Genomic DNA, 16,108 nt, shown 5'->3' with positions numbered 1-16,108 from the left:
ATTTTAAATTGACACCTTCAATCACATAGAAATTATACTCTTTTACAGCTCTGCCTCCCCACTTTATGTTGTTACAAATTACATTTTTATACATCATGTACTAATTAACATAGTTATAATTATTTTTTTAGTTATAATTATTTTAAGCTTTTGTCTTTAAATTCTATAAAAGAATAAAAAGTAGGTTTGTCAACCAAACTTAATACCGATTTTTGTTCTTGTTCATATATTTACCTTTACTGAAGAACTTTAAAATTTCACGTGGCTTTTTGTTTACTGTCTGGTGTCCTTTCATTTCATCCTGAAGGACTCCTTTTAGCATTTCTTGTTAGGGCAGGTTTAATGTTAATAAACTCCCTTGGGTTTGTTTATCTGAGAATGTCTTAATATTGTCCTCATCTTTGACAGACATTTTTGCCAGTATGGAATTCTTATTTAAGGGGGTATTGAGGGTTTTTTGTTTAGTTTAGTTTTGTTTTTTTTCCACATTCAGCAATTCAAATACATCATCCCATTGCTTTCTGGCCTGCAAGGTTTCTCCTGACTAATCTGCTGGAAATCTTATTAAGGATCCCTTGTACCTGAAGAGTTGTTTTTCTCTTGATGCTTCCAAGATTCAATTTGTTTTTCACTTTCAATGACTTGATTATAATGTATCTTAGTATGGGCCTTGCTAGACTTGTCCTACTTGGAGTTTGTTAAATTTCTTATATTTTTATATCCTATATTTTCTCAAATTTGGGAAGTTTTCAGCCATTATTTTTTCAAATGAACTCTTTGCTCCTTTCTGTCTTCACTTTCTTTGAATCCATAATGTGTATATTAGTCCACTTGATGGCACCATAAATCCCTTAGGTCACTTTTCTTTATTATTTTTTTCTTTTTGCTGCTCAGACAGTAATTTCAAGTTAACTTTGTTTAGGTTCGCTGATTTCTTAATTCTGAGTCTGATGTTGAACCCTTCTAATGAATTTTTCAATTCAGATACTGTGTTTTTCAGCTCCACAATGTCTCATTTTTTTAGATAATTGTGTTAATTTCTTTATATCCTCGTTTTGATCATAAATTGCTGTCCTCATCTTGTTTAATTTTTGTTTATTTTCACCTCTTTCTCATTGAGCACACTTCAAAGTCTTTTTCCAGTAAGTTTAAGGCCTGTGTTTCTTTAGGATTGGTTTCTGAGGATTTATTTTGTTCCTTCAAATAGGCCATGATTTTCTTTCTCTGTATGCCATCTGATTTTTTGTTGTGGAAAATTGGGCATTAGAATAAATATCCACATCTCCCAGTCTTTGCAGACTGGCTCTATACAGAGGACTTTGACTAATCAGAGTGGTGTGATGGCTCAAGTTTTTCTTGGTACTTTTTTTGGAGCTGCATCTTCCCTGAGCCTATGTATGCTTTTTTACCAACTCTTCTCCATACTTGGTTGCTTTAAATGTCTTTAATTTCCCTTAGAGTCTCACACTTACTTCTTTGCAGGACCTTGGATATCTGCTGCAGTCTTTTACTAATAGTTTCTTGACTCTAGACATCAGAGGCTCTGTAGTTCTCCTATAGCTTTCATTAGCCATGGTACCCACTACTGCTTTCAGCAACTTCCAACCCAATATCCAAACTGTGCCTTTGCCCCATTAGCGGTCCACATCAGACAAGGCACAAACAAATCCTTTGGGCAGCCTATAGATAGAACAGAATGTTTGAAAAAAGTCCCGCTTTTTGCTTCATCTAAGGAAGGAGCTAGGAATTGGATAGCCTCCACCCAACTGAAATCACTGTGATGTGCCAGGAAGACAGTTCCAGGAAGGGCAAATAAAAATGTCACAAAACCTTCTACCAATATGAGCATTATCTTTTTCTCGGTTGGAGGTTCATTTGTTTACTGCTAATCCTTAACTCATTTCTAGAATTCCCACAAAGGTTTGATTCATATGTTGGTTACTTTTTATTTCCATTGGGGAACTTGGGCCTGGAGCTTCTTAGTCCAGCCTCTTGCAGAAGTCACTATCATTGTGGTTTTGATTTGCATTTTCCTGATGGTTAATGAGGTCTTATTTTTTCTTGTGTTTGTTAGTCATTTGTATGTGTTCTTTAGAGAAATATTTGTATTCTGATCCTTTGCCCATTGTTTAGTTATATGTTTATTCTTTGTATTATTGAGTTGTAACAGTTCTTTATATATTATACATACAAGCTTTTTATCACATATCATTTGTAAAATTTTTCACTTTCTCAGTGATGTCAATGGGAGGCAGAAGTTTTTTATTGTGATGAAGCCCATTTTATATTTTTTATTTAATGTCACTTGAATCCTTAGAAGGTTATGCTTAACCCACCATCACTAAGATTTACTCCTAAGCTTTCTTTCCTAAGATAAATTTTTACTCCTAAGATGTTTTCCCCTATGATTTTCATATTTTTGGCTTTTATACTTAGTTCTGTGATCAAGTTTAAGTTAGTTTTTCTGTATGTGTAAAGAAGGTTGTCTAACTTCATTTTTTGTTTATTGCAAAATCATTCAAGTATACACTCGGAATCTGTGCATTTCACTCTATATAAACTTCACCCAAAATAAGACCTGTGCAATGGTTTGGCTTATGAGGTATGGTAAAAATCTTCTCATTTGCCTTGATATGGTTTTTCTCTACTTCTACGTCTTCTCTCCTCTGGCTTTGGAACCCTATTTTTCCTATCTAAAATCTTGCTGTCTTAATACTCTTCTTTCCTTATTATGGCCCCACTAATATTACTGTATTGCTACTGTATACCAAGCTCTTTAAAGATGTAGAGTTTGTACTTCTTAATTGGGAGTTAATTGAAAGGTATATCATTAAATAGTCATTGTTTACATTTACAGTTTTTCATCCTGGGAAACATAAATAGTACTATTTTGCATATCTACTTTGGAAATTAGTTATTTTTCATATACTTTTTCAGATTTTTCAAATATTTTTATGCTCTATGCTTGTATGTATATGAATACCTAAAATTGTTTGGTCATATGCCTTTAATTTTTAAAGGAAATTAATATGAAAAAATAACATTTCTTTAAATTAAATTCATGATACTTATTTAATAAACCTGTATTAGATAGCTTCAGTGAACCAGGTGCTAGGTTTGCCTCAAGATCATAAGTGGATGTGAGGGACAGTGCCAAGCAGATAGATAATTTAGCATGTCCAAATCAGAGCAAAGTATGCAATTGGGGAGGAATGAAAAATATGAAATGGGTCTGGATCATGAAATGCTGCTGTTATTTTCAAAACTTAGTTTTAATTCTGGAAGCAATGAGAGAGCCAACAAATGATACCAAGATAGGGTAGGTAGGACTTAGTGTGATCAGAGATGTGGTCTAGAAATAGCTCTCTGAAATATTTATGAGCTCTGAGATGCAACCTGCAAACAATGCACTCATTGGGTATGAATGAACTGAGTTAAAAGATGATAATTCTATATACTAGCTAATCCATATTCCATTCTGATCTATGTATTTTCTTATTTCAGATCTATGTACTACTTTAAAAATTATCCATATCTCTAATCACTCAAAGTTCAGATTTTAAAATGTCATCATTTTTTTTTAAGATTTTATATATTTATTCATGAGAGACACAGGGAGAGAAGCAGAGACATAGGCAGAGGGAGAAGCAGGCTCCCTGCAGGGAGTCTGATGCTGGACTCCATCCCAGGGTCATGACCTGAGCTGAAAGCGGACGCTCAACCACTGACCCACCCAGGTACCTCAGAATATCATCATCATTAACTTTTTCTGTAGTCCTGTTTCCATTCCTTTTGCTAATGTACATGTGTGTGTAACAGTATACATTTTTGTGATAAATTGAATTACACTGCATAAAATTGAATCCTTCTTATTAGTTGCATGACTTTAAAGAAGTTATTACTTTCTGCTTCTACCTCTATTTTATTATTAATAATATCTAACTCATAGGGTCCACATGATGATTTACTGTTTAACACATGTAAGGTACTTCAAACAGGGCCTGACATATACTATTTTCACTAAGAGTTGATTGACTATCATTAATAGCCTGTGTATTAACCTTTATTCTGAAATAGAGATACAAACCATGATTTTTCAAATGCACAGCTTTTATGAAAACTCCTATAATAAACAGTATTACAAAAATGGTATTTTAATAACTGCATACTAAATAAATACCTGTATGTGTGTTGATACCTTTAAAAATAATTGTCATGTTTACTAATCCTTTTACTTTGTGATTTAAAATGTTTCTTTAATCTGCTTTTGAATAATTCAATAGTTTAAAATGAGTATGGGGGCACCTGGGTGTTTCAGTGGATTAAGTATCCGACTCTTGATTTCAGCTCAGGTCTTGATCTCAGGGTATTGAGTTCAATCTCAGGGTATTGAGTTCAAGCCCTGCTCCCTACTGGGTGTGGAGCTTACTTTAAAAAAAAGATATAAATTATTATATTGATTATTAAATCCCTGGTTATTTATTTTCTTATGGAATTTCTGAAATGTATATATATAATTGAGATAAATATATATATATAAATCTGTAGAAACATATCATTGCCTGACATGTTGCTGGTATATTGTCTAGTGGATGATCAATGAATATTTGCTGAATAACTATGTTTTCTATATGTTTGTGTGTGTGTATATACACACATATCAGCTACAGTGTATGTAGTTTTAGACACTTGTTCACATAATTATTGTTTTTCTTTTTTAATCATTGGTATTTTTAAACCTCTAAGTATTGTTTTACTATTCAGTTAAACCAAGTTATTGATATTTTTCCAGGACTTTGAGGAAACAAGTTACTCTTTGAATTTGAAAACTCTTTATCCCATGTATTGCAGTGTGAGAAAAGCATTCTAGTTGTTGTTTTTAAATCTAAAATAAAGTGATTTTTAAAGATTCTTCTAAATAAAGAAGAATAAAAACTTATTTATATAATCCTAAGTGCTTCCAAACATCTGCAGTTCAAAGTACATAATTCACATTGACACCAAAGTGTAGTTTCTGTTTTGACTGGAAGAGTCTGGTATTATTTTTTGTCTGCAAAGGAAAGAATTGTATCGTATCCAAGGGGGAAGACATTTAATTGTATGTGATCACAATGATCTGTGACTGAAAACAGATTGCACAGAGGGAGATATGGCAGCTGTTAAAAACTTACACAATATTAGAGAACTTTTTTGTTAAAAACTTAGGGCATGTTAATCTTTCAGAAAGTTCATATATAATCTAAAGCAGCCATAACAATGTATTATCTGCTTGATATAATTCTTCAGAATTTACAATAATAACAGGTAAGAGGAAATTACTGCTGAAAATAGACCTTGTATTAAATATAGGCCAAATTAAGTTTTTAAAAATTTACCATCAGTTTTTATGTTTTATATGTTTAGTTCACTCACATTGTAGAAATTGTTCTGTTTATACAGAAAAATTTAATCCTCTTCTTCTTATCAGTGAACTTAGAAACCCATAGAATCTCTGAGCCCCTAAGATTTTTGTACCCTGCTACAACGTCCAGCATTTTTATCTATTTCCCCCATTCATTTATTCCTTCTCATATTATTGTGAAGGAAATTTACCGGACATAATAATCCTTTTCATCTTTAAATTTTTTTGCCTTTCTATCTAAAAGATACCAACTTTTACTTAAACATAACAAAAGTATCATCACAACAAAAATATCATCAATTAAAGAATATTGTGAAACATCTGATTAGTTTTCAAATTCCAGTGATCTCATAAATATCATAACTTTCCTCTTTGTTTTGAATTTGTATTTACTAACAATTTCACACTGCAAATGATTGAGTTGACTTTAAACACTATTTTTAATTTATAAAGAAGAGAAGTCAAGTCCCTGGGCCTCTTGTACTTCATAGCCATGAAAACTGAGCCTAAGGATGCAATGTGGATAAATGCCCACAGGTTCAAAAATAGCTTTATTGTTCTTAAGGCACACTTCTTTTTTGGCTATACTATTTCACATTTTTTGGATCACATAGATAGGAAAGAAGTCTCTATCCTTGGGTTATTTCTAGTTTACTTAGGAACACAAAAAATAGGGGGTCAGACAACTTGTGACCATGATTTCTCGCTTTCTCTAGATAGCCCTTAATGTTTCTACGTTTTCTCCTGTATTCTTCCTCCTTCTACTCTTTCAGCTTATAAAATCATATTCTCCAAATAAGCCCAACTCAGATATCATCTGCTCCATGAAACATTCTTTATCCCGTAGCCAAAATTATCTACGCCCCCCTTTGTAACCTCATAGGTCATGTTCAGTCATTCCATTTAAGTACTTAATATGTAATAATCCTGTATTAAAATTACTTGAAAATGTAGAGGATAATTCTAATAAAGAACATTTCTGCTAGATTGTGATGCTCACCGCTATGTCTTACTCATTTTTATGACTTGTGTCTTCATAAAACACATCTGTATTTTGGTTGCATTTGTGACCAAATACTTGAATTGTTATAGGCTAAAAGGGATAGCTATAGAGTATAATTCATAAGTCACATGTCCCTTCCAGATAAAGGCCAAATGATGTCATGTCACAAAAGTTTTGCTCAAATAATTTTTTACAATGAGATAGGTGGGTTAAGTTGTCACAACACACGTTGGAATAGACATGGCAACCTGAAATGCTCTGCCACTGTATCAGTCAGTTGTATTTACAGAACTTAATTTCAACAAAACTTTATCTGCTAAATTAAATTAATATTTTAAAGTCTTGACTTTGTGATTATTATTTAACTTAATTTATAAATGTATTTTGATTTTATAAATGTATATGCATGAGGCATGTATACTCAATGTTATATTTGTAAAACATCATTATCTAAGTTTTATTAGGCTTTTTCATTTAAATGGGTTTGTATATAATTCAGGCAGGAGAAGTACTGTTATGGAGTCAAGAATATTATACAGGTCATAGGTAAAAGAAATCAATGTCAGATGCCCATTTGATTTATGACTGTATGTGGGTTATATTGTAATAATTACTTTTAACACATTAGGAAAACTAGCCAGTTCTCAAATAATCTAGAATTAATTTTTTTCTAGGTCTTGAATCAGTATGTGTATTTCCTTATTGGTTGTTACTTATATATGCTAATGTTTTTAGTTTTTGGGTTTTGGGTTTTTTTTTTTTTAACATAATCTCTGTATCCAACATGGGACTCAAATTCATGACCCCAAGATCAGAAGTTGCATGCTCTATCCAACTGAGCCAGCCAGGCAATCCTTAAATATTCTAATTTAAAAATGGGTGAATTAGGAAAAAAAAAAAAAGTTAATTTTTAACTTTTTCCTGAGATGGGTTTAGTTCTATATTCCTTTAGCTAACCCCCCATATAGCTTCATATTGTTCTGATTTACAGCACATCACTTTATATCCTATACAATTATTGTGTAAAAAAACACTTGTTTCCAAACCTTGTAGCACTCTATAGTTATTCTTTTTTCCTTACAGAATTGTTTCTTTAGATGTTTCTAATATCCGTAAAACCTCTTACTGTATATTTATAATAATTGTTATTTTTAAAAACTTAATAAAAATGCATCACGGAATATCATATTGTGGTTTACCATTTGATTTTTAGAAGCATGCTTTTTATTCAGCCAAAAGATACATAATAAAAACTGATCAGTGAAGAAAACATTTTTCAATGTAGTTTGATCTTAACCTTGTGAAAAAACAAGTATTTTTCTAATTTTATGATAATATTTAGATTAATAAAAGACAAAATTGCCATGGAATTACCAGGCCACTATAAACAATATTATTTTGTTCATATTCATCATTACTTTTTAACGTACTATTCTTGTTGCAAAAGATACCTTGTCTCTTAGAGAATGCACTGATATTATTTACATTAATTCATGTGGCTTGGTTTGAAAAAAAATGCTATAACTCCTTTACTTAATGGGATTCTTCCCCTGTGGCAGTGCAAACGGCTAGAGCAGGAGCTTCATCATCTGAAAGAGCAGAACCAGACTTCAGCAAACAACATGAGACATCTGACTGCTGAAAACAATCAAGAACGTGCTCTGAAGGTAAATCTCTGTTCCTTCTTACAGGCAAATTAAGGTTGTAAGCCCTTGGTGCCAGCTTTCTGTGCTGCATATATCAGTTGTGTACATTTCAGCAGAAGTGAGCTGTGGTGTTTGCCAACAACCCCTTCTTTAAACACAGATACAGCACCCTTCTGTTATGGTATTATTTTATTTCGTGTATGTGTACATGAAAACAACGTATTTTCTGAATTTTGAGTGGTGCTACATTAATACTTTGGGTAGGTGTTCATTCTCTTTCTGATTTTATGATACACCGTTACCTTTTGTAGTTAGTAAAAAGTGGCTGCACTGAAAGAAAAAAAAGAAAAATGTGAGCTTTTTCTTCACATCAATATTTATTACAGTAATCTTGTGATATTGTTAACCCACAGAACTGACACTCCCTAAAGGGTATGTGAATATGTTTGGGAATTGAAATAGTATTTAAAATGTTACTTATTGCAAAAAAAAAGAAAATATAGTGTACTAGAACTTGAAACAAGTGAAGTGCATATTTCATGACAAGAGGTTCTGTTTCATTGTAATATAGGTCCAATAGTCAAGAAAGACATCAATTCTACTAATCATATATTTTTTCTTATGGTACTTAATGGCTTTTCATCCTCCTTTGTCTTTGTCTCCATTCCTAACATAGCACCTGTGACATAGTAGTGGTTCCTGCCCTCAAGGTGCTTACATTCTCATTAGCTGGTTAAAAACAAAAACAAAACCATATCCACAGGAAACAGAAAAGATTCATCATTGTTGTGATGGTACAGTAAGAAAAAATGTGCCATCAAGAAAATCGTGTTATAGTTTGTCATCTTAAATTCATTTTTGCTGCAAATTACAGGAGACTATTATGGCATTACCAGTGTAACTCACTAAGCCAGAATTATCTACCAAAATTGAGAAAAATGGTGACATTTTGAAGTGAAAAAGGTTTTTCATCTATCCAAAAAGCGTGAAGTCTGGTTGAAGTCAGATTTTTCTACAAATGTGTTTAGCTTCATTTTAAATTCTCAGTGAGTAGTTAAGAGCTTATAACTTTGTTGTTATTGTTTAATGTATTTTCTCTTCTGATTTTCTCTCAAATTTATAGATAGACTAGAACAATAAATTAGAAAAGAAATGTAAATTCTTGATTACTTTTTAATTACCCCAAGGAATTTGACATGATATGATTTAAATTTAGTATAATAATTTTTTCAAGTGTATACTTGCAAATCGAAAGTAACTTTGTTTTAAAGGCAGCCTCCATTGTATGTGCCAATTTATTATTAACATCAGGGAACAGATTTCATGTGCCATATATGTTATGGCTATTTCCAATAAAACAGACCTAGAATTAAAATTCTAGTTTGTTAAGTACGTAATAATACCACAGTCTTATTTTGGTTCTTTTTGTTGTGTATTTGTGTTAAGTTGAATTAAATGGTACCTGCTATTTATGGAGAGAAAGAAATGCACTTTTCTAACAGGTTATTAAAATTAGAAGGTTAGATTAGACCAAAAAAATGTGAAGTTCAAAACCAAACCAAACAAAATCATCTATAAAGTAGAAATCTCTATAGACTATATAAAATAATATATAAACAAAGCTGCATTTTTACTACTGACAAATACACTATGTTAAAATCTTTTCTAGTTTCTCACCTTTTTCTGCAAAAGTGTCAAATTTTCTGTTGTCTTTTAATCTTTCATAACTTCAACCATTCACTAACCAACTTAAGCTTTTTGTAGAGTAGGGATGGGAGGAAGAATTTTTTTTAAACTTATCAATTTAATCTTTTTAAAACTCTAGCATTCATGTTAGCTCTTGTAAAAATGTCTGTCTTGTATAACATTGGCTTTGAATAATTTTTTAGTTATTTTATGCTCTATTTCCTCATGAGAAAACCTTAAATTCATTATATACTTATCTGCTTTATTCTGAATCATTTTTTAAAAATAATCTTACCTTCCAGGGATGATGTTCTTTATTTGGAGCTTTGGTTACTGCACTCTGTATCTTCAAGGTGCCATTTAAGTTATGAATAAGTTTATTACCAAGCTATTTGACAAATCAACTTTTGGTCTCACCAGTATGCCTGTCTTTTATCATCTACTTACAAGTATCATTTTTTTTGTTAACTCATTCAGTATTTAGTATCTAAATAAGATTTAGGAAGAAATTTAAAAAAGAATCACTGTCTCTAGGAGCTTTTGGTCAGTCAATAATATTTCTAGTATTTTATTTATAAATAGTACTATTGATATCAGTAAAAGGTAAATTAGACTAGAATAAGAGCTGGAAAATATATGCTTTATTTACTTGTGTAGTGGTGAAATTCATAAAGGAAATAGTAGTAGAGATATGTTTGGGAAAAATCCAAGTTAATGGTCATACATTATATAGAAATTTCCAATTGATTATGGCAAATATATAATTAGCATACAAGGAAATACTTTTTTAATATTACAGTGCTGTTCAAATAATAAATCATTGTTTATTCTAATAACCTGGAAATTCTTTCTAAATTATTTTTTATGGAAGAGCATAAAATTAGATTTTTGGTGATAATATAGGCATTATTTTTGAAGTAGCATGGAATTTATACTAGCTAAATTTGCTAGCATGGCATTTTTCCCCTACTTTTATAATGTTTGCAGTTTCTCCTGTTAGCAAGTAAAACACAATGGTACATATAGGATGAAGGGCTAAATTTAAACCGAAACTAATCTATACCTTGAGAGTTACTTAAAAAAAAAGCTTATTTTCTCATTTAAATAAAATAAATATTACCAATTTATGTTAAGAAATTGGTTCTTGAAGAACACAGTTTTGGACATTCAATGTTTTTAAATAAATTTACATTAGTCATAAATATGCAGACATCAGGCTTAATAAAAAATTTCACATATACTACCTCTTTTTCCTCTTTCATTTTATTTACTTATCTTCTTTATCATATATCCTCCTACAGTTGGATTTGTCTACTGTAATTCCTTCCATTGAAAGCCTTTCTTTCTTAGATTATAAGTGACCTCTGATGGATTCAACCTGTGAAACTTATTCTTTATCTTAGTATAACAGTCAATGTAACTAGAACACAATTCCATTTTGTTGGGCCCACCCTTTTGAAATACTTTCCTATAGTTCTCTATTGCTATATTGTTACCATTTTTTCTTTGATTACTATTTAGCTTGTGCCTCCTTTTCTTCCTATTTTCAAGTTATGTGATTAGTCCCTTATTATTCTTTAAAAACAAACAACTTTCTTCTTTTAGGGCAGTTGTAATTTCACAGCAAAGTTGAGCAGAGAGTGCAGAATCCCCACATACCTCCTGCCTTCACACATATACATACCCCCAGCATTCAACACCAGATTGCTGTATCTGTTACAGTCCATAAATCTATGTCTGTATAACTCATAGTCCATAGTTTGCATTAAGGGTCACTTTTAGTGACTTAATTCTTAGTTCTGTACCTTCTTCTATGCATTCTAGCAAATGTACACAACATTTATCTACCATTGTAGTATCATACCGAAGAGTTTCACTCTAAAACTCCTCTGTACTCTATTTATTTTTCTCTCCTCCTAATACTTGCCAGCCATTAATCTTTTTACTGTCTCCATAGTTTTGCCTTTTCCAGAATATCATATAGTTGGAATCATGAAGTAGGTATTCATTTCAACTTTCACCATAACTTTTGATGGCTTCATAGATCATTTGTTTTAGTATTTCATATTGCATTTTCTGGGTATATACAGTTTATTTATCTGCTCACCTACTGGAGGATATCTTGGTTGCTGCCAGATTTCAGCAGTTATGAATAAAGTTGCTATAAACATTCGTTTGCAGAATTTTTTTCGACGCACATTTTTCAAGTCATTTGGATAAATACCAAGGATTGCAGCTGCTGGATTATAAAGGAATATAGTTAGTTTTGTAAGAAACTGCCAAACTGTCTTCCAAAATAGCTGTACCATTTTTCATTCTTTCCAGTAATGAATTTTTGTTGCTTCACTTTCTCATCAGCATTTGGAGTTTCTTTTATTGTAGCTTTGTTTGTTCTAATTTCATCCATTTCTACAATATCACCTATTATTTATGTCCTAATGACTACCCCTTCTGCCCTTCTACTTAGATATCTTAATGTTTCCTTAACCTCAACAAGTTTGAAAACAAATCCCTAATTTGACTCCCTAAGCCTTTTCTCCCTGGAAAGGAGTCAGGACCTGAGACTAACACTATTGACTGTATAACTTAACATTTATTCCCAATCATATTCTCCTTTGTTTGTCTTTACTATAGAAGCAGGAGAAGTTAAATACTTTCTCAGCCTTTCTTTTTGCCAATGCAACATAAGAGGAATTCAGCAGGAGTGAGAGAAGTTGGAGTGTCTCAGGAAAAGTTTGTTTTCCTCACATAGGACAGATATAACAGGCATCATTTGTTTTTTCTTATTACCTTTAAACACTTCCTTGCTGCCTGAAGTGCAGCAACCATTTTATAGCCATGAAGAAAACACTGAGAGAAGCTGGCCATTAACATCAATTGAGCCCCTTAGCCAGTGAGCTACTTTGAGAACATTAAGGCCTCATACCCTGATTTCTTTTTCTGGTGGTAGAAATGCCCTGTATTTTAAATTACATTGAATATTTTTGTCTTATTTTTAAAAATATTTATTTATTCATGCGGGACAGAGAGAGAGAGGAAGAGACATAGGCAGAGGGAGAAGCAGGCTCCCCATGAGGAGCCCGATGCAGGACTCGATCCCAGGACCCTGGCATCATGACCTGAGCTGAAGGCAGATGCTCAACCAGCTGCCCCACCCAGCTGCCCCAGTTTTCTATTGTTTACTTCCAAATTGGTCAAATAACATCTCTTAATCAGTGATACCACCATGTAGGCTAATATAGTTGATGTAATTTTCATAGTCTTTTTTAAGCTGTCATCCACCACAAAGCAGTGAAACATCCAATACTGTCAATTCTATAAAAATGATTTTTCTCCTATTTTCCCTCCTCTGTTTTTATTATCCTACCCTACTTCAGGTTCATGATCTAGATGATAATAGTACAGACATACCTCGTTTTATTGTGCTTCACTTTATTGTATTCTGCAGATAACACATTTTCTGCAAATTGAAGGTTTGTGGCCACCCTATGCCAAGCACGTCTGCTGGAGCCATTTTTTCAACACCATTTGCTCACTTTGTGTCTCTTAGTCACATTTTGGTAACTCTTGTAAAATATTTCGAAGTTTTTCATTAGTGTTATATTTGTTATAGTGATCTGTGATCAGTGTTTACAGCTCACTGAAAGCTCAGATGATGGTTAGCATTTTTTTAACAATAAGGTATTTTCTAATTAAGGTATGTACCTTGTGTCTTTTTAGACATAATGCTATTGCATACTTAACAGATTATAGTATAGCATAAACATAACTTTTATATGCACCAGGCAATACATTCATTTAACTACTCTATTGCAACATTCGCTTTATTGCGGGGATCTCTAACCAAACCCATAATACTTCTTAGGTATGCCTGTACCTTCCTAACTTTTCTGACTTTAGTTTCTCACCTGTCTAACCAGTTGTCACTTTCATTAGCTATAATTCTAAAACACAAGTGACACTTTGCTATTCAAAAACATTCACTGTCTTGCATTTTCAACACTGAGAGAAAATAGAGATATCCTGGATGACTCCTCTGATAAAAACAATGAAAACGGATGGCTAAAATTTTATAATTTAAATATATTTTGCAGCAACATCATAGAGAAGACAGGAAGATAATTTACAAAAACTTAAAACAAAGTAGAAATGGGGGGTGGGAGATGGAGGTGGGAGGGGAACATGAGAAGTAAGTGATTGCCTAAAGTTGTCTTTCACCCTGAGAGCATTTGTCAAACCTTGGTGAATTTTCCATTTTAATGGTTTGAAGGGCAAGACAAACAAGAGATAGAGCCTGGAGCCTGTTTAAGCCAGAGAATGTAATGAGATATCCTCTCTTAAAGCTGGTATCATAATGGCCACACCATTAGTGTTTAGGTGAACAAGAGTCAAGTGCTTGCTACAAAATGAGGTAGCAAAGGAATTTGACTTTCTTGACTGTGGAGGGGGTGAAATCTCTGAGAATTCATCTTCCTTGGCCAGCTTTCAGGCAGGTTTAGAACTACACAGGTTGCCTAAATTCTTGCTATTTGTGTAGTTCTAAAAGCTGAGAATTTAATTGAAGTAGTCCTACCCTGGAGGGGCCCATAGACAACAGACCAAAGCAAATTACCTTCCATGTAGCCTGTAAGATTTCTTACAAATAAAATTTGAAGACCCAGAGCTATCAAAAAACACATAAGAGAAAAAGGCACTTTTAATGAAAGTTAGTGAAAACACAAGGTGACAGAATCATATACTTCAACAACAAATAGTTCAGGTACTCTAATTACTAGTCACAGAATATAACATAAGTGTTTGAGTAATCTCTTTAAAAAGAGATACTTGAAAATAAGAGTAAGGAAAAATGACCAAAAGTGATCAAGTGAATTTGGGAAAACTAATGAGATTGAATTTACAGAAATTAATAATTAAAATTAAATAGCAGATAGGTTTAACTGCAGACTACATACAATAAAAGAAACTGCTAGTGAACTAGAAGATAGATCTAACCTAGTATGGAAATGGAATCCAGAGAGACAAAGAAATGAAAAATATACACTAAAAGACACAAAAGATTGAGTGAAAAGAGCTAAAATAAACATTTAGAATTCTAGAATAGATAATATAGGGAACAAGGAAAAGGCAAGATACAAAGAAATCATGATTGAGCATCTTCCAGAATTGTTAAGTGACAAAACCCTTAGATCTAGGGATATCAAATGAATTCCAGGTATGACATATTAGGAGAAACTGCAGAACACTGAAGTTAATGCTCTTAAAAACAACCATTAGAAAAGACATATTTAACAAAGGAATGGCATTTAGCCTTCACTGATTTCTCAATAGTAATAATGGAATAGTATCTTAAATACCCTGAGAGCAACATTGGGAATAATTCCTTAAATATACATAGAGAAAGTAACTATCGAGAGCAACAGTGAAATAATGCTCAGATAAATAAAAGATTTAAGTTGCTTTATATTATATGTAGAGTATAATCCAAACCTCCTATTTTAATACTGAAGAATTTAAGACTCCACTTACAACTTTTGCCTGTTTTAATTTTCCTTCTTCTCTTTCATTCACTTTCTTTTTCACTTTTTTTTTCTTACCATTTCTCTTTGTAGTCTTGATAAACCCTAACCATCCCCCACTACTTCCTAAATGTGTCATGTGTTTTTATTTCCTCTGGTCTTCTTCTGTTATGAGTTTTATTTAATTCTGTCTCTAGGGATCCCTGGGTGGCGCAGCGGTTTGGCGCCTGCCTTTGGCCCAGGGCGCGATCCTGGAGACCCGGGATCGAATCCCACATCGGCTCCCGGTGCATGGAGCCTGCTTCCCTCTGCCTGTGTCTCTGCCTGTCTCTCTCTCTCTCTCTGTATGTCTATCATAAATAAATAAAAATTTTAAAAAATTGTTTAATTCTGTCTCTAGTATGTAGTTGATTGCTTACATGTTATCTCTAAATCAGAAATTTTTTAAGGGATCATAGCCTTTTCAGATTGCTGTTCACTTGGAATTTAGCGCATTATTGAACCCATTACATAATCAGTAAGTTTTTTAAACCAGAAATCCGTTTTAATCTATCCTAGTTGAAGTCAACATATTAAGTATTTACTACATTCAAGACATGGAAGATAAGGAATTATTCTGGAATAATGTCTTCATAGTCACTAACTGGGCCCACCTAAAACTCTCTAAAAAGATTTCCATCTTGTGCTAAAGTTTCTTCACACAAGAATTGAACAATGCAGTATCAGGAATTCTAGTTTTTTACTATTGTCCTAAAAATATCAATAGAAGAGATTTTTGTTTATGCATTTTTTTCCTTTGCTATTTAGCATTCACTGAAGGATAAGCTCTTTTAAGAGACTGAGTAAATAGCAAGCA

General features: G+C 32.5%; 1 protein-coding gene across 7 annotated transcripts in view; it reads left to right on the top strand.

The window, feature by feature from the left end:
* MIPOL1 (mirror-image polydactyly 1) overlaps window positions 1-16,108 on the top strand; it is a 321,422-nt gene that overhangs the window by 129,622 nt on the left and 175,692 nt on the right. For all 7 annotated transcript variants that reach the window (XM_055309236.1, XM_055309237.1, XM_055309238.1 and 4 more), the window contains one exon: window positions 7,964-8,071. In XM_055309236.1, coding sequence (XP_055165211.1) covers window positions 7,964-8,071 — 108 coding nt within the window. The remainder of the gene's footprint in view (window positions 1-7,963; window positions 8,072-16,108) is intronic.

This window comes from Nyctereutes procyonoides, unplaced genomic scaffold (genome assembly GCF_905146905.1).
Source record: "Nyctereutes procyonoides isolate TBG_1078 unplaced genomic scaffold, NYPRO_anot_genome, whole genome shotgun sequence".
NCBI lineage: Eukaryota > Metazoa > Chordata > Mammalia > Carnivora > Canidae > Nyctereutes > Nyctereutes procyonoides.
Note: the sequence above shows the minus strand (reverse complement) of the source record. Positions and strands in the feature narration are given on the sequence as shown.